Raw genomic sequence first — 20,391 nt, forward strand, 5'->3', positions numbered from 1 at the left:
AGGTGTTCAAGTTTTAACAATAACCAGACCAGGCAAAAATAACATCTTTGGGAGAGTTCCAAGACAAAAGCTACTGCAGACCAAAAAGGTCAATCTCATATTTGCCAACAGAAAATCTTGATGATCCTCAAGACTTTGGAAAAATATTCTGAGGACTGATATTGGAAAAGTAGAATTTTTTGACAGATGTGTGTCCATGTAGATCTGGTGTAAAACTAACATTTCAGAAAAGAACAACATACTGACGGTCAAACATGATGGTGGTAGTGCAAAGGTTTGACGCTCCTTTGCAGCTTAAACTCAAGCTCACTTGATTTATGCAGCAAAACAATGCAAAGCACACCAGAAAGTGAATGGTCTAAAAATAAGGCTTTGGAGTGCCTAGTCAAAGTCTGGACTTAAATCTAACTGAAATGCGGTGATATGACCATTAACTGGCTGTATGTGCAAGAAAACCTCCAATATAGCTGGATTAGCTGAGGCAGAATTCCTCCACAGAGGACTCATTTCCAGTTTTCACAAATGCCTGATGGCAGTAGTTTAAGCCAAGGGTGGCACAAGTAATTAGGTTTAGGGGACAATTAGGGCCAACTTGGGTTGGATAGCTGTTTTTTCCACTTAATAAATTATTTCCTTTTTTGAAAATTGCAGTTTGAATTTATTTTCTATTTATTCTTAAGAATTGAATTTGGTTGATTTTAGTTCTGTGATATTTTAATTTTTTCAAAACACCTTATACTTTGATTGCAACGAAGTCCTGAAAAACATCCTTCTTTATTCATATTTGCTCTAATCCATTGTAGGTTAAGAACTTTGTTGTAAAGGAGACCTTTCTGGTGATGACTTCCACTGTCTAAGATATCCTGTAACACATATAATGATGTCTATTTATGGCAAACAAAGAAAATGCCCGGATCCTCTGCATTTTACCACCCTCTAATCAGGACTGTGGACCACAGAGTTGGCTTTTCAATCATCCTTAATCAGTCACTGTGATGGAAACCAATAAATCTTATGGGATGTGTCCGAGACGATTGGAAAGTGAGATTTTAAAGACTCTTCAGCTAAAATAAAGAGATGTCATTACTGCAGCATTAGTTTTAAAATTGCAGAAAATAATATCACAATTACTTACTGGAGCGCTATGGATAATCAATGGCCATGAGAAATCAGTATCAGCAATGTCTTTCTGATCCCATGTGGGTCTTTACAGGGTGCTGCAGGCTGATCGATCCACTCAGAGTCCATGATTAGATTCTGCTGAGGTCCTGATTCATCGTGACTGATTTAGATTCGACCCCTGCACATCTAGCAAGCATTCGTCTGCACCTGCTTTGTTTTGTGACTTCTCCTTGCTTCAGGATTCAAGTTACGTTCCTTTTAGCTGAGACATTTAGTCGCAATATTTCAGGAGGAGAAATTAGAAGAGAAGGTTGGAAATTATTAGAGAAGAAGTGTCCTCTTACAGCTCGACATGTACATACTGAGGGTCTAAACACAAATAAGAACAGGCAGTAGCTAGGAAGGAAAAGGCAGTTCAACTGAATTATTTAGAATCACACGTAGCTGTGCTCGCTGATCAACTGCAGGTTGGACTGTAAATCGAGGCGGCAGCAGCAGCCTTCAGTGGACTTTAATAACACTGGGTGACCTCTGTAATGGGAATCATTCACACACAAGACTTACTGTCCCATATGGACAGCAACCTAACCACTAGTATGTGATGTGCCTGTAACTTCACCACCGCCTATGTAATTGTTTACGTCACCGCTTTGGATTTCAGTAACTCCACGTTTCATACTGTGAACCACAATGATTGTAGGTATTGATATGATGCCATGGTTGAGGGGTAATGACCCATATTCTGCTTCCAATAGCGAGCAGATAGCACCTAAAGATTGTGGCATCAGTAGAGATGGGATTGTGGGTCTTTAAGGGGAGCGAAATATTGTGGATCCATTCCTTTCAAAAAACTCTTTCAAGACTGGCCTGTTTACAAAACGTTTTCAGAAGTCAGCCTTATCCATTTTACCTGGGAAATGATGACTAAAGGATGGATGGGGCAAAATATGGGGCAAAATCAGCACATATTACCCCTTCACTGCCTGAATTTATTTACTGTTATATTAAAAAACGTCATTCATTTTGCTGTCGAGCAAATTGTAAACTGAGAAGAGTTGGTTAATTTGTATATACCACATCAGCAAATTATACAACAGACTTATTGAGAAAATGCATTTAAGTAAGAATGAAATTAGCAAAATCAGGCACAATTGAACACAATATACAGTCTCAGGAATGTGGATCATTTTATTTATGCTGCTATTGCTAAACGTTGCTTTGCAATTCAAGTACAACATATTAATAAATACTTTAAAAAGACCAGTTGATACAGGTCACAGGCTGACTGCGCAATGGTAGTGAAGTGCTTCCAATTCACTCCTTGGTATGTGTTGAATAAGCATCACCAGTCTACATTAACTTAAAAATCACACTGAGGCCATTTTGCTACAATATGACATATTTTTCTGACAAATGTTAAACTTAGCTTTACCTTTCTGTCATCAGGAAAGGGTATCCGGACGCTGCTCCATTTTCTTTGGCTCAGACTAGTAACTGTGTCTTTTTGACACCTGTCACTCACTTCTAATGAAGCGTATCCCCCGTAGACTGCTGCATGCTACACACTGACATGAATGATAAAATAATGCAATATTTGTGAATCAAAAAAACACCTCACCTGTTGTTGGTCTTAATTGGTGGGGTAGCAAAGGAGAGGAGCTTGTGTTTGCATCTGCCCAGACTAAGGTTTGTCCAAGCCACCCGTGTTGCATGACTAAAGCCATTGAGATGTCAAGCCTCACTGGGTATCCATCAACTTTAGTCCTTTAACATAGTTCAACTCGGATAATGTGTGCGTTTAGATCATACAGTTCGGATAGCAGGACTAAAGGGGCGTGGCCTACAACTCACAGCACTCATCTGCGTAAGATGTGTAGGGTTTCCCCTCAACATTAGTTATTAAATTACAGTCCAAACAAAGTTTCTATTAATAAAACAGGAGAACAATGTTTTTCTGTGGGTTTTGTTCGCACATGACAAAATGACAAACATAGCTAGCTTAATCATCTATGAGAGTAAACATGCTATATATTGGCCTACCACCAACAGTCAATTTATCTGTCCATCCATCCATCCTTTCTCCACCTATTTATTCATTTACTTTCTTGTCCAATCTATTCCAAGCATGTTAAGTTATTCCAGACCTTCTATGACTTTTCACTGTCGTATTTTAGACAAACCTCATGACATTTGTAATGTTTTATTTCTGAAAATGACATTTTCAATATGATTCTCCAACAGCCTCATAAAATTCCTGCACTGATCCCCCTGAATGATATCAGCTCTTGCAGTTTAGGTATATTTTACTTCAGTGTTTTGTCACTTTTTTAGGAGTTGTTCAAAACCTGAACTTGATTTAAAACTTTAACTTTTTCTTTTTTCAAACGGGAAAATAATTGACTTGTCTATTCATCACACAGATCCAGACACACACACATACACGGTATTCACTGCACACGGCATCATTCAGGTTCCCCTCAAACCTACTAAAGGGATTTTTAGCTTTAAGAATAAAAACTGTCCTTGTTTTTCTTTGTTTTTATGGATTTCCACATGGATGAATGTATGACTGTGTTATTTTTCTAGAACTGGACGGCTAGCGCACGTTGTTGACTCTTTAATAAAGGCATCCTTAGAAAACTCTCCTGTATCAGATTTTTTATGGGGTTTGAATTCTCTTGTTTCTAGCCTTAAGAAAGCAAGCATGAAAAACCGAGAGTCCAGGCTGCTCTCACAGTCGAAACAAGCTTTAAACACCATTTGGGACTGATTTCAAAAGTGATTAATTCTTCAAATCTAAAATTGTTTCTCCATATAAATGTTTGAAACCCTAAAGACAACAAAAAGTTTACTTTTATTTCCTTGTTTGTTTTAAATCAGCAGAGAAAAACTAATTGGTTAAAACTAAAGAATAAAAAGTTCCTCCAAAACACTGACAAAACTGAAAAAAGAAATTCATTCGCAAGGGAATACTTTTCTTCACTATAGTCTGATTTCTAACTGTCAAATACGAAATGGCAGGTTCAAATCTTCGGTAAAAACAGCCTAAGACAGAAACCCAGAGCTGTAGCTCAAGTCATTTTTAGAGCCCGTAAGAGACCATAACTCACACTGAGGTTTAACTGACATCCAGTCAGGGGGCTTCCTTCTACCTCTTCTGACAAAAAAGAATGGAAAAAAAAGATTTTATAAACACTTGACAGGGTGGGATGATCCTCACAGATCTGATGAAGAGGAAAATCCTCTTCAAAGAACATCAACTTATTTACGCAATAAAATTATTTCAATCTTTCCTGTTTCTCTGTTATGTAGCTGTGGTGTAACGTATTGACATTTTGGGCTCTTCGTTTTGCTTTAAGTCGGATGCCTTTTGTTAAAGTTTAGGCAACAAAACTGATCGAGTGGAAAGTGTTCCTGATCTTTAGACTTTTTATCGTGTATGTTTAGAAAACTAACTTTGGTATATGGATAAGATTCGTTGCAAAGACAGCCCAGTTTAACTTTAAACTACAGCATTAAAAATGTGACAGTTCAAATGTTAACGATCATTTTACTAGCGTTGCCTGGGTGCTACTTTACATCTCAAAGGCTGAGTTATGTTTTTCCCAAGACCATTAACAGTGCAAATTTTTCTTCCCTATGACTTTTATAGTGGACTATTTAGTTTTATTTACCTCTAAAATGGCAGGACTTTTGTAGTTTATCAGTTTCAGCTTTTGGGCGTGTGTTCACACATGAAGGAAAGACTTCACATGTGTCATTTAGCTTGATAAAGTCCATGACAGAGCCTCTTTCTTCTACAACAGAACAGCTGAAAAGGAAAACCAAGGTGCTGCAATGCCCTGGTCAACATGTAGACCTGCTCTGACCCTGTCAGATGTATAAATAAATTGTTTACACCTGCAACTTTTAGTAAATTGTTCATACCTGATGACCCTATTGGATTCTGAACTTAGGGCAGCACGACGACCATGGACACACCCAGCTCTAGGAGGGCAGATTCCTCCTCAGTGACGTGAGAGGCCGATAAAGTCGGAGAGAAAACGACCTGAGAGCTGCACAAGTTTACAGTATAGTTCTTGACGGGTATGCAACCATAAATAATTTAATAAACACCTGAACTGCTGCAGCATTTGAAGCAGATTAGTTTACAGCAGACAGATTTTCAGTATGTTTGGATAAAAGCAGCTTTGTTTACGTACAAAGACTCGAATGTCCTTTTGAGATCATGTTTGTGGTTCATTTCGGTTTTTGTCTTCATGCATTTAAGCATTTATTGGTTCAAACTGATAAAAGCGGCCTCTTTTTAAGCGGAGAGCGATGGAGCTTTTCAACAGGCTGCCATGTAATCTGTGTTATTACTTTTTTGAAGGAACAGCTGAAAAGAAGCAGAGAGATGAGAGTTGCCTGTTGTGTGGGCTGCATGGCTGTATAAAAACCAGCTTTCATCTTTCTTTCTCTCTCCACATCAACCTCCCCTCCACCAACTCAGTGTCAAGTCCTGCTATGAGACACGCACTGATCTGTACGAGTGTGTGTGTTTGTGTGTGTGTGTGCTCTGTGCAACGAGGAGCTGACTGTCCTTTTGGCAGGCAGCAGTACACTGAAGCACCTCTCAGAAAAACTGCACTATTATTGAACTGCTGAGAAACGCTCTTATCTCGCTGTGAAAATCTCTTTCACACACACCCAGGTTCAAACAGATACATTCAAGCACATAGGAACACATTAGATTCCTGCTGAATGTAATCACACACAAATGTTTTAAAGATACGCTGCTTTTAAACATTTTTACTGTAAAAATTCATCTGTGAATTCAAGTATTTTATGGCTTTTCTTCTCCAGTAATGGAAAACTGACAGGCATGTTTCTAAATGGATTGCCCAAGCAGTAATCCTTTTGTCTGTGACCTGAATTTTCACCATTATCAGGTTGAGCTGCAAAGCAAGCCCACATCATCACACCTCCACTACTCTGCTTGTTAGTTAGTATGATGTGTTTGTGCTCATTTTATGTTTCATTCAGATGCAGCTTTCAGAGAAATCTTAGTCATGCTTTGTTTTCTTTATTTTAGACAAAAACATTTGATACTTTTGTTGATTTACATTATGGATAGCCTGACTCTTGGACAAAGGTCAGTCTTTTCCATCCATCCATCCATCCATCCATCCATCCATTCATCCATCCATCCATCCAATTTGCATCTAGCTTTTCTGAGTTTACTAACAATCAATCTTGGCCTCCTCTTTGTTCAGTAAATAACATGTATAGTAAAATCTATATTGTGTGTTCTGCCACACTTAATCATTTAAGGACCTGGTTAAGACAGGCTAAGTTCCTCGATAAACCCCTCAAAGTGACATTGGATGTACTTACTTTTTCTATTCATATTTTGCTCAATTAAACCCAACAGCACGTGAGAAGAGACAGGTTTTAGCATAGGTTTTAAAGAATCAATTAGCAGCTGGAATGGAGGTCTTAACTTTGCTAAGGAATAAACTTGTCTTCGAATCTGAGCTGAGTGGGTTCAAATGTCACACCAAGGTTCCAGCGAGTGAAGTTTAATTAACCAAAAACAATTAAGGTATAAGATGATTTCTGATTTGTAGTTGCTTTAGCTAAGAACATTTAACTCGTTCCATGTTTGCACATTTCTAGGACTGGTGAACAAGGTCTTGATAGAATCATGACCTTTAGCTGGAACAAACAAACAGATCCAAAGACCATCAGCAAAACTGTAAAGAAACTTTGAGAAAATAATAAATAAAATGGATCAAAACAGAATAGGCTCTAAAATAGAGCCTTGCTCTGTTCACGTTACAGCAGATGAGGCCCTGATCTACCTATCCAGAACATTCTCCGACCTTAACAAGACTCTGAGATGCTGACATCTTATCCCCAAATGTGATTTTCATTTCCACTCCATCCTTGTGCATGTGTGATACATAACTGTAATTCAGATGAATGAGGGCTCCTTAGTGGTTTAGTAAGGTCCTCTGTTCAGTATTCATTAGTGATACTCAACCTTAATAGATCAGGCTTAATTCTGTTCGCTCAAAGCACTTTAATCTGCAGTTTATCTGTTAACATTGGGAGAATGCTGCAAGTGCAAGGATTTAGGCTGAAAAATTGATCATTCGCACCAAATGCCACCCACATCCACTCAAAGGTGACAGGCACTATCACATCATTATTTTTACTATTAATAATATTATTATTGTTTAGCTATTTGTGTGCAAATGCAAGGCTGCGTTTATCAGACAGATGTCATTACTCATTAAAAATCTAATCTGAAACTGCTTTAGACTTGGACACAGCTCTCCCTGCTGGAGACATATAGGAAATGCAAAACTCCTAATATACTGCATTCAAACAGTAGGCATCACTCTTTTAGTAAAGGATTTTTAAAATAAGGTGTATTTCGTTTACCTGTAAAACTAGGGCACCACAAAGAGAAAGAAACATTAGAAGTACTAGTTAAAAATATAATTTATCCAGAAAAAATAAGGACAATGTGTACTAAAGCAAGATAATCAAGTAGATTGTAATTCAATCAAAGTGGTACATTCGCTAATATGTTACTCTGTGATGGTCGTTGTGATTTTGAATAACCCAAGAAGGATGCAAAAAACATTACTGACATGTTTGTCATTTCTTTAAAAGCACATAAAATGTTAGACACGTGTCGCTATAACTGATGAAAAAAAACTAACTTATATTTTAAGCAATGACGAAATCTATTTTACGCTTAATGTTTTGACCAGTTAAACTATATTTAAACAGTTATACTATATTTAAACTATATTAATTCATAAGCATTTTATGGGTCCATCTTTTGAAACTGTCATGAGATTTGTTTTATATGTTATGACGAAGAAAAAGCGCGGAGTGATATCTCACAAGACATTTTATCTCTGGCTATTCTCTGTCTCTTATTGGTCAAGCCGCTGCCACTTCTTCGCCTCTGATTGGTCCGAATTGTGAAGTCCGTTGGGTGCGTTACGCCCTAATCGGAAGTGGTTGCAAACGCGTTTTGTACACCTGTGATCGTGACCCGCTGATGAATGTAAAAACTGGCCTGTAATGGATCTCCTCGTCACGTTGTAACGTTTAAAATGACTTTTATGTAGAGATAAAGAGTCAAAGACAACAGACGGTATGATGTTCGGCGTGTACTGGTCGGTTTTGTTCGTAATTTCGTCGGTTGGAGCAGCTAAAACTGACGGAGACGATGACTGGGTTCATCTTCCCAACAGATGTGAAGGTAAAATTGAAGTTAAGTGCCTCCTCCTAACTGGGTCATATGGCCAACCGCGGGTTCGCAGTGATGGTACCGGTATTGCTTTATTTACAGTCAACAACAACAGCAAAAGCTGTATAGACTTCATGCCCCAGGATTTGTAATTTTCGAGCGAATAACTAAATTGTGCTGATTGAACAGATCAGATTCTGTTATGTTAGTATGGCGAGTATTTATAATGACATATTTATCATAGCAACTTGATGATGAGCTCAATTACTTGATGAATTTGTCATATTGCACAAATCAGCTGTTGGGGAAAAGGTTTTATTTTGTTTTATAAGATTATCACTGTAAATTTATTTTAAAATCACAAATATTATTGGATCTCAGAAGCTCATACGTCTGGACTCCTTTTCTGACCTGAAACGTGGGTTATTTGTATATAATAAAACAGTTTTTTAAATATTTCTGTCTATAAATTGTTGCAGTAGTAAAGTCAGATTTTATCTGAAGGTTTTTGATGATAATTAGAGCTGTAGTAAAAGTTTCCTTTTACTTCAGGAATATATTCTGATCCTTTTACTTTCTGTTTTTCTTTTATTGTGATGCGATTCTGTTTTTCAGAAGTCTTCATAATTAAAACAAACAAATATGAGTCAAATAAATAGATTCTTTGATAATAATTAAATCAGTGAAAACTAAATGCAATTTAAAAACACTAAATAAGTCAGGTTGCAAATTGATTGAAAGAAATATAACAAATATATGTCATCAAAATAAATAATAAGCAAAATAAATGAAAATCAATTTAATGGAAAAAAACAGACACTGCATTAAAATAAGTCATGCAAATTATATTAAAAATAAAGTTTTAATATTTAGCTATTTAACTGATTAAGTCTAGGGAAGCACTTCTTAGCTTTCCTTTATTTAATGTGGTTTATGTTAGCAGATTGTTTGCAGATAATTAAAAAAATTGGATTGTTTAGAGTAACTTTTTTTTTTGTGTGGACATTAGAAAGATTATATGGTCTATAATTTGAGATCTAAATGCGTAACTTAATCTTTCATGTTTGTGAGTAAAAAAGTAGGTATGCCAGCTCCTACTGGTGGACAAACTGTTACTGGAAATAGTAGCTGAAGCCGTGCAGTTTGAGCTACAGAAAGATATTTCCTTCAGTCGTGTATCGCTTGTTTTCTCTACCACCCCTCCAGTCTGCAAGTTCGTCAGCATCGAGATGAAGTCGGCTTTCGACGAGACGGGCAAGACCAAAGCAGTCATCGAAAGCAACTATAACTTCATAGATGGGAAGGGGGCGCCGCCGGTTAAATACGTCAAGTCGTAAGTCTCTTACAGCTCGTCATGAAGTGGTTCAGTTCGAAAGCAGAAATGAGGCCTTCGTTCTGGATGTTTCTGTCATGCAGCCGAGGCACCAGGGGACGGGAACTTGGTCAGATTCACTTCCTGTGGAAGAGCCTGATATAGAAGCGAGCTGAGCTGCTGAGTGATAACACACTCTAGTTTGAGTTAGAGGAAATGCCTTTTCTAAAGTGTCCCTTGGTAATCTGCAGCATCTCGTAGGACAAAACTACTGAGAGATTTAAAACCAGAAACAATCTTTGTTTGCAGCTTTTCGTTTTTAAGTGACATTTGATCACAGTCGCTAATAATCACCTCCAACATCACATTTTTCCTGCTATTTCATCTCAACAAATCTGAATATTTGTAATTATTTCAGTAACCCGGTTAAATTAACTGAAACACATCATATACAGGTCCTTCTCAAAATATTGGCATATTGTGATAAAGTTCATTATTTTCCATAATGTCATGATGAAAATTTAACATTCATATATTTTAGATTCATTGCACACTAACTGAAATATTTCAGGTATTTTATTGTCTTAATACGGATGATTTTGGCATACAGCTCATGAAAACCCAAAATTCCTATCTCACAAAATTAGCATATCATTAAAAGGGTCTCTAAACGAGCTATGAACCTAATCATCTGAATCAACAAGTTAACTCTAAACACCTGCAATAGATTCCTGAGGCCTTTAAAACTTCCAGCCTGGTTCATCACTCAAAACCCCAATCATGGGTAAGACTGCCGACCTGACTGCTGTCCAGAAGGCCACTATTGACACCCTCAAGCAAGAGGGTAAGACACAGAAAGAAATTTCTGAACAAATAGACTGTTCCCAGAGTGCTGTATCAAGGCACCTCAGTGGGAAGTCTGTGGGAAGGAAAAAGTGTGGCAGAAAACGCTGCACAACGAGAAGAGGTGACCGGACCCTGAGGAAGATTGTGGAGAAGGGCCGATTCCAGACCTTGGTGAACCTGAGGAAGCAGTGGACTGAGTCTGGAGTGGAAACATCCAGAGCCACCGTGCACAGGCGTGTGCAGGAAATGGGCTACAAGTGCCGCATTCCCCAGACCTGGGCTACAGAGAAGCAGCACTGGACTGTTGCTCAGTGGTCCAAAGTACTTTTTTCAGATGAAAGCAAATTCTGCATGTCATTCGGAAATCAAGGTGCCAGAGTCTGGAGGAAGACTGGGGAGAAGGAAATGCCAAAATGCCAGAAGTCTAGTGTCAAGTACCCACAGTCAGTGATGGTCTGGGGTGCCGTGTCAGCTGCTGGTGTTGGTCCACTGTGTTTTATCAAGGGCAGGGTCAATGCAGCTAGCTATCAGGAAATTTTGGAGCACTTCATGCTTCCATCTGCTGACAAGCTTTATGGAGATGAAGATTTCATTTTTCAGCACGACCTGGCACCTGCTCACAGTGCCAAAACCATTGGTAAATGGTTTACTGACCATGGTATCACTGTGCTCAATTGGCCTGCCAACTCTCCTGACCTGAACCCCATAGAGAATCTGTGGGATATTGTGAAGAGAACGTTGAGAGACTCAAGACCCAACACTCTGGATGAGCTAAAGGCCGCTATCGAAGCATCCTGGTCCTCCATAAGACCTCAGCAGTGCCACAGGCTGATTGCCTCCATGCCACGCCGCATTGAAGCAGTCATTTCTGCAAAAGGATTCCCCACCAAGTATTGAGTGCATAACTGTACATGATTATTTGAAGGTTGACGTTTTTTGTATTAAAAACACTTTTCTTTTATTGGTCGGATGAAATATGCTAATTTTGTGAGATAGGAATTTTGGGTTTTCATGAGCTGTATGCCAATATCATCTGTATTAAGACAATAAAAGACCTGAAATATTTCAGTTAGTGTGGAATGAATCTAAAATATATGAATGTTAAATTTTCATCATTACATTATAGAAAATAATTACCTTTATCACAATATGCTAATATTTTGAGAAGGACCTGTAGATTATTCCACACAGACCGATTTGTTTTTTTTTTTCAAGCCTTTATTTCTGTTCATTATGATGATTTTCCACCTACAGCCGATGAAAACATGATGTTTGAAATTAAAATATTACATCAGACCAATACAAAAATAAAATACAGAAATGTGGGCTTAATGAAAAGTATGAAATACCTGCTTAAAGGTTTTTCTGCTGACAAATCGTAGCGCTTATTCTAATTTACTGAGATGTATCCGTATATAACCAATGATTCCTTGATGCCTGCTGTTAGTTTTAGGGTGAAGTTTTAGAAAATCAGCCAATCTGCTCAGAGACTAAGTCCAAAGATGCGGTACCGGGTTAATTCCAAGTCCCTAAAACATTAGAACTCTTCAGAAAATGTCAAGGGGGAGGAATAATTTGTGGGTCAAATGGCTTAATCCATGAAAGGCTGGGGTGCTTGAGGAGCTACAGCAGGCAGAGTCTGTTTGATTTGACAAGAAGTGTGTAAGAAAATCATTGGTCTGGTGTAAAACCATCGTTCCTCAAAGATTGATTGAAAGGGATTTACGTGTTTCTCCCTGTACAGCTCAGGCTAATATTAAACCATCGAGCGAAGTTTGGTGCTTTAAGAAGATGAGAGCAAGCCTGAACCGGACAGCTCTGAACTCTGATCTATCAGCCGCCCAGCAGCAAAATCTCTCCTTAAACAATAGCTACAAAGACAAGGGATTACTTTGGTAAACTTTTGTCAAGCTTTTGGACAAAATCCAGCCAGGAAGGCGTTGTCTTTCTCCCAGAAACACTCTCCTATGCTCATCAGGCATCCCAGGGCATTCCCTGGTCAGAAGTCCTATATATTCCCTCCAGCAAGTTCTGGTTCCAGTGGGACGCGCCCCCCAAAACCTCTAAATGAGGGAATAACCACCCTAACATCCCCTGAAATCTCAGAGGTTATGTTTCCTGGGGATTTTACCCAGATTAGGTCTCCCATGGCCACCTGGGCTCAGGGGAGGGGTCACACTATGTGAAAACAAGAATTGTTAAATCTTGCTTGGATCAGGGTCACCAGGGAACTGTTATGGAGCCAGGCCTTGGTGAGTAACGCCTGGTGGTCTAGCCTTTCATCTTTGCTTGGGTCAGCCCAGAAACGCAACAAGAAGACAGCTGTGATCAGATTTCCTGAGCTTCTCTGTTAACCCTTTCATGAGGCCTCTCTGGGCTGGGTGGCATCACACAGTAGAAACATGGATTGGGCTCAGACGGATCAGTATTCTGGGTGTTTCTGTGGGATAAATGGACTCCTGACATAGAGGAAAAGGGAGCCTCCAGAGTTTTCTCCGCTCTGTGATGGTATAGCGTTGTTTCAGCACCCTTTGGAAAGCTCATTCCCAATTCTGGGATGAAAGCCTTAATGTGGAAAAGTCCAGACCGCGTCTTTTCCCAGAAGTCAATGCATTTATCTATAAGACTATGGAAATCTCTACTCTGTGCACATCCCAAAGGCCTGGCAGAGGAAGAAGAGGGACTGACCTCTATTATATGACTGAACCTTTCGGATGTTTCCATAATAAAGTCTTAACAGCCGACCGAATGTGATTTGTTGAAGGAACGCCATGGAAGGTCGGCTTGTCTAAACGCTGTTTCTTCTTCTTTTTTCCAGAGATCTCCGATTCATCGAGGTTGTAGAGAATGTGTGTCAGAGGCTGCTGGAGTACAACCTGCACAAAGAGAGGACCGGCAGCAACCGCTTCGCCAAGGTCCGTCACTCTGTCCGGGTGTGGTTGGTCCTTTCCGGGTTTAGGAGTCTAGTTTTAGTTTTTATCTGTAGCTTGGTGACTGCCGTTATATTTGTACATCTAGATCCTCTGAGTAAGTCGTGGGGCGCTGGTGGGGTCAGGCAGTTGCTGAAGCATCTGAGTGAAGGTCACCAGACAGAGGATGCCGTGTAGACGGGCTGAAAGAGTTTTAAATGGAATTGGACTTTTTTTAACTTTCTTTAAGATGTTTCGCCTGAGAAGAGAAAATGTTTTCAAGAGGTCCAGTTTCCCATGAATCAGTTTGAATGATCACCACGTCTGACAATCCCCAGCGCTTAGCTTCCTTCCGGTATATTTCATACAATACTTGAGAGGCAGCAGCTGCTTTAGGATGAAGACCTTTACGTTTGACCACAAACGAAGAGGCAGCATCTGTGTTAGGTCTCTCCTAGGCCAGAGTGAGGCTGACGCTGGACGTTTGTGTGCAGGGCATGTCTGAGACCTTCTCCACCCTTCATGGCCTGGTGAACAAGGGAGTGAAGGTGGTGATGGACATTCCCTACGAGCTGTGGAACGAGACGTCCGCGGAGGTTGCCGACCTCAAGAAGCAGGTGTTTGTTTTGTTTTTACTTCTTTATATATGTAGCGTCTGTGTTGCATTCTCACCGTGGGTGAGTCTGAGGTTAAAGATTAAAAGGGTGAAATAATATTGGAACTTAAAACAAAATGGTGGCACACATTTTTAAATATATTGTGGATTTTCTCTAATCCATACAGGGTTGATGTTGGCCCAAATAAATTCATATACCCCAACTAATATTTTATACATGTTGCTTTGGAAGCTGAAGGGAAACCACACACTTTTTGCTGCCATTAGAAAGCTTCTGGCGTCAATCTGGCTGAATAATTGATAATTATTGGCTTTTAAGCACAGGTCACAAATTTTCATCAGGATTATTATTGACGGGGTTCCAGAAGCTCAATGTTTGCCGACTTAATCCACTCAGAAACCGGGTTTGATCGAGGTTTTCCTCCTCCTGCATTAATCCGTCCACCAGTGGCACTGGCCCTTAACCAGCCTCACAGCATGATGTCGCCACCACCATGCTTGATAGTTGGAACTGTGCTCTCACGTTTGAAAACCTGACCATGACTCCAATCATTGTTCTTTGTTTCATCTGACCAGAAGACGTCTCCCCTGAAGGCATTGGACTCCTCTCTGTGGGCAGCCGCAGAGCTTGTAGGCGCTTCTTTCTTTGTCGCTACTTGTCCCTGGGGATGTACAACTCTCTTTTCCAGACTTTTCCAGTTCATGGCAGACTTAAACCCTGGTGTTTCCTGAACATCATCACCGAACTTGATTACCCTCATCTGATGAGGACAGTTTGGGTCTTCTTCTAGGCTTTGATAAAGCTGTGACAAATTGAAGTAACCTGTATTTACAGACAGTTGTTTGAAGCTAAGATTTGTAAATCTACAGTTTAGAAATGACTCCAAAAATGTTCCTAAAGTAGCAACTCTTCTCCCTAAACCTTCGCTGGGTGCCTTCTCTCATCCTGGTGAGCATTGGTCTGTCTGAGTGCTGGCAAATAAATAATTTTATTCTTGCAAAGAGCAATCAAGCAGAGTCACTGATGACTGTTAATGGGCCTTGTTCTTGTCGAGGTGAAAGATGGTAGAAAACCTTCAGCACAATTTATTTAAAGATTAACTTTAATGGGCGAATACATTCGTGTCATTTTTACTGTGAGGATCAGAGAAATAAAAAAAAAAATCCACAATAAATTCAAAATGTTGCACCAGATATTTTTGTTTTTTTATGAATTCAGTTTAAAAAAAAAAAAAGTACGGTTCAAATAAATAATCCAACGCCCAAAATTAATGACGCTCGTCTCCATGAGTGTATGTAAACGTCTGACTGCAGCAGGATTTCCTCTGCGTGTTTGTCAGTGTGATGTGATGGTGGAGCAGTACGAGGAGGTGATTGAAGACTGGTACAAAGGAAACCAGGAGGAAGACCTGACCACTTACCTGTGTGAGAAACATGTTCTGAAAGGAGGGGACAAAGGTAAGCAAACATGTGCCACAAAGAAGATAAACTTAATAGTGTTCTACATATTGGTAAATAAAATCATCTCGTCTTTCTGGGTCCTAAACTAGAATAATTCAGGTTACATTTTCATCCTGTTTGTTCTTCATTTTGTTCCTGCTGACGTACTAGATGTTTGTTCTTAAGCTGTTCTGGACTCAGAAAGCTCAGTCAGTTCCTCAAGCTGGAAAAATGTTTCCACTGAAAGTCGCACATAACCGAGATTAAAACGGCGCTGCAGGAAGTTTCCCTCTAGCCTGAGTTCACGTCACATTTTTCATGTCCTTTTTGATTTAATGGAGTGTATAAAAACATGCCATTGTTTTGCTCTCACTTCAAACGCTTTAATTTGCAGATTTTGTCAGATGGCAAAGAGCAGAAACCTGTTTGTTTTACTGTGTTCAGAAAGGACCGTGCCAGCCAACAAGATGATATAAAACAGTGGAATAAAAACCTCATTTGTAAGGGCAGATCAACTGGACATGAAATGTTGCAACAAACCTGTTGATGTTGCTTTGATGTCTCTTTGCAGCAGGTGTGTGGGTCCAGCAAAACATGTAAAACTTACAAAATATTTGTCGTGACAACTAAAGCAGAATCGATGCCATAAAATGGTGCTTGGGCAGAACTCAAGGAGCCCCGAGGCCGAGAAAACAGGTTCATCCGATCCAGGAAAATCCGCTGCAGTAAACCCACGGGTGATAAAGTCTGTTAAAATGACTTCTGCTAACATTTCTGAAAACCACTGAAACAGTCAAAACAACTAAGGTGAATGGTAATTCCTTCTTTCAGTTTTTGGGATGAGATAAAAATGAAGTTTGACGTGTGGAAGACGATAAATGGCTCATTATGGAGGAAAGACTGCAAGACCGAGTCAGGAGGCACAGAATGTGGTGTGCTTGGAGACAGAGTCTGGTTAACAGCCTCCATTTAAAAAAAACTACAGCACTGCTGTTCGATACTAATATACAGCCAGATGGTATATCTTGGTCTGTGTGAGCGACTAGAAGCCTGGAATAGCCTCCTGGAAAGCTGCAGGTGTCCTCACCTTGAAGGTGATGGAGCAGACCTTTGTCCCTCTACCAAGCAATGCAGGGAAGGAAACCTGTTTAATCTTCACCACACTGGAGATGTGGAAGAGAGAGTAAAACAAACTAGTTGGGTTTGTCCCTGGAGATGTTGGTCTGGGAGTTTGAAAATGAAGTTCAGCGTGTCTTGTAAGAAGAGATTTTAATGCAATGAGAGCACAGTTCATCCAATAGACGTCCAGCATCTAAAACGGTACGTTCTTGTTTTTTCATCAGCAATTTCCTGGAAGAGAAGCTCAGCAGAAGATCCAGGGATGGACCTATTTTAGTTTAGTTCTTTTTAAATGTGTTGCAGTATGATGAGATGTTGTTTGTCCAAAAATCAAGATTAGAACTTTCTATTCAGCTCTCCTGATGCCTGAAGCTTTAAAATTATGTTGCTGCTGTTTTTATTTTCTCTTCCTTGTTTCTTAAACATTTTTGTCTCTCATTCTGTTGCTTTTCACACCTCTGCCACCTTCCTTGTTTTCATCCGTCCAGCCTGCCTGAGTGAGGACTGGACTCCAAGGAAAAAAGGAGACCAGGCGGCTATTGCAGAGGACAAGAAGAAGAAAAAGAAGAAAGGAGGCAAGAAGGGGGGAGGAGGAGGAGAGACGGGAGATGGAAACTCAGAGGGAGAGAAGACGACCAAGAAGAAAAAGAAGAAGGACAAGAAGGTGAAGAAGAAGAAAAAGAGCAAAGCTCCGGTGGAGAAGACAGATGCAGGGCTGACGTCAGATGAGGAGATCCAGCCACAGGTGCCTCTTTCTGGGCAGAAGACGGAGCTGTGAGCCCCTGGATTTCACTCTGGACTTGGGTCAGCTCACCTACCTGAAACCTGCCTGCTTAAAACAATAAAAACATGAAACCTGGTTGTTACAGAGTTTAGTCCTTTAAGCAAGGATGCTATTGTTGTTTAGGACCTTTACCTCTTTCTGATGGGTGCAGCCTTCATGGCAAACCCAGCTTTTATTTAAAAGTAATTTTATACCTTTTTGTTATTTCTTGGATGTCATCTGATGGCTTGGCTGCTGTTTGGTTGAGTTACCAGATTTGGTTCCACCCAGATGTATACATCCCCTAATCAGATTGAATGGCATTTAAATATGATTAGATCTTTCAGTGAAACGACTATACAACTTGCATCTTCAATGATTTTATAAAAGCAATAATTGGTATATATGGTCACTCTTTAAGGTCATAGTCCTATTAAAAACTATTGTGTCCAACCAGAAACTGACAGAGGAAGGTAAATTGTTTAGGATGTTCAAAAAGAACCCATGCGGGGTGGCTGTTTGGCTTCTTGATGCTTAAATGAGGATGAAACAGATTGAGGTACCTAGCCAGGCTTTCAAACTCAAGAACAATGAACCAGTAGTTAAGCATGGTGGTGGCAGCGTCATGCTGAGGGTCTGATTTGCCTCCAATGGTTCCAGTGCCTAGCAGGAAGTAGATGAAATTCACCTCACTTCAGCAGCTAGATGAACACAGTTTGGTCGTCCAGCAGGTGTCTGGTTTTGAAACATTATTGATGCTGTATGTTGTATCATCATTTAGCACTGAACAAATGTCCAAATAACTCATTAAAAGCCTCAAATTTATGTGACGTGATTTGTGTATCATTCACACTCATCACTGGATCTGTAAGTCATGAGGGAAAAAGATGAGATTAAATCATTTGTGGATAAAAATCTAATCTCATTGTACTTTCTTATAAATGACAGATGCATATCTGACGATTTCTTTCATTGTAAACGGAATATATTGGTATATAAAAACTCCTCTCTTAAGACCTCTAGAATTTTCTCTAAATCCCGAAGACTAGAAAGTAAACTTTCACTTGAACATTATGAACCATGCAATCATTTTAAAAGTATTGTCATATTTTGCTACACAATTTTTCCTGACAAAGTGACATGTTGTGAATTCCCTGTTCTCTGCACATCAGTAAATTCCCGAGAGCTGAAACATTAGGTGTTAATTAGTGTTTCTTTTAATGTTTAATGCAGATCTGTTTTTTTCACGCTGTACAAAAGCTGCTATTTAAGGTGTGTGTGTGGTTGACCTCAGCTGAAGTGTGTACAACTTTTGAATTTTTTTTCCCCGAGTGTGTGTATTTTTAAGATTTTTACTCTGAAGTAAGGTGCTGGTGTTGATGTATTGGAGCTGGAGCTTCTTGAAGCGGTGCAAACACATCTTTGGATGAATTGAACTTTGTATGTTGCCCCATTTAATGTGGTTAAAGACATTTGTTGATATTTAAGATAACTTGGTTGTACTTTGTTTCAAAACTGCAGAATTAAGTGTTTTAGGCTTTAGGTATGTTCAAGTGTCCACTTTTGACCACAAGGGGGAGTCCGAGTTCGCGTTAACACGCTGGGCAAGTTGATTGTTTCTTCAAAATGCCAATGGAATGAGTTATCAAAACATCACAATATTAATAAAACAATCTGTTTTTGCCAGTGTGGTTTGTTGTGAAATATTTCTTACACAGTTTTAAAAAGTGTGTAAATTGTATTTTTCAGGTCTAGGTAAGTATAGATAAGAGTGGGAATGGGAAGAGTGCAGATTTTAAATAGGAAATTATGTAGGAATCTTCATATACACGGGTACGGAAAAACTATTTGCCTTCTTACAGATTTCTTATGTTTTTGCATTTTTGTGTCACTTGAATCTGTTTATCAGAAAAAGCAAATAAATTAATATAAAAAAGCATTTTTCTAATGAATTAATTTATTTAGGGATAAAATTGATCCAAAACCATCCTGGCTCCATGTAAAACAGTAATTGCCCTTAAACCCTAATAACAATCGTCACCTTGAATATGAACATATTTCTTGTCCTGGAAAAATATTCCAATCCATGTCTTGATTGGCCATAAAAACAACAATTATTGTAACTGGCAGTGAGCCACACTCTTCTTTGCACAATTGGAGGGATTGAGCCTGAATGACCTGTTAAAGGCCATGCTAAAACAATCAGATTTAAGTCCAAACTGACTAGGCCACTCATGGTTCCATTTTTTACAGCAAGTTGGCCAGATCCTGAAGCAGCATAGTAGCTCCAGACCATCATCTTACCACGATCACGTTTGACTGGCTGTGTGAAGTTTTCGATGTCATGTTGAAATGCTCTGATAGTTTTACACCAGATGTAATAGGATGCAGACCTTCCAGAATATTCCACTTCTGTCTTAGTCCACAGAATGTTTTCCCAAGATGCTTTAAGATCAAAATGTTTTTGGTAGCTATCAGATAGGCCTTTATGTTTTTTAGGTCAGTAGTGGGTTGTTTTAACTAGGGAACTTCTTTTGGTTCCCTAACCAAGCGAGGCCTGTAGCGCTTTAGATGATTTGGGAACTCCTGGATGAGTTGAGTCCTGGATGCACTCTTGGAGTAATTTTGGTTGGCTGGGATTTCCTGGGAAGGTTTGACTTTGTTCCTTGTTCTCTCCATTTGTGGATAATAACTTTCAATATGCAGAAATACTACTGGGGTTTTCAGCAAACCTTTTGCTTAAAACCTCACTTATTGTGGTGAAATCCTACATTGAAAATACATATTTTTAATTTGCTGTTTTTTTTTTTTTATATATTGTAAACAGTTGTTAAAGAGGAAATGCACATCTAGCCATTAACATCAAAGCTACATTGTTTATTCTGTTCATAATTTGTACTTAAACCCTTTCATGGGACTTTCTCCTGCAATACAAATGACATGAAAAGTGGCACTAAAATATAAGCAGTCACTTATTCTGGAACTTGACTGATAACATAAGGATAGTCTATC

General features: G+C 39.3%; 1 protein-coding gene across 1 annotated transcript; it reads left to right on the forward strand.

Moving 5' to 3' along the window:
• The first annotated feature begins 8,106 nt into the window (after positions 1 to 8,106).
• Positions 8,107 to 19,065, forward strand: cnpy3 (canopy FGF signaling regulator 3). Its single transcript, XM_047386632.1, has 6 exons — positions 8,107 to 8,386; positions 9,581 to 9,707; positions 13,351 to 13,447; positions 13,936 to 14,058; positions 15,398 to 15,515; positions 17,105 to 19,065. The coding sequence occupies exons 1-6, from the start codon at positions 8,281 to 8,283 to the stop codon at positions 17,392 to 17,394; spliced, it is 861 nt and encodes a 286-aa protein (XP_047242588.1). The 5' UTR covers positions 8,107 to 8,280; the 3' UTR covers positions 17,395 to 19,065.
• Positions 19,066 to 20,391: the final 1,326 nt, after the last annotated feature.

Source organism: Girardinichthys multiradiatus, chromosome 14 (genome assembly GCF_021462225.1).
Source record: "Girardinichthys multiradiatus isolate DD_20200921_A chromosome 14, DD_fGirMul_XY1, whole genome shotgun sequence".
Taxonomy (NCBI): domain Eukaryota; kingdom Metazoa; phylum Chordata; class Actinopteri; order Cyprinodontiformes; family Goodeidae; genus Girardinichthys; species Girardinichthys multiradiatus.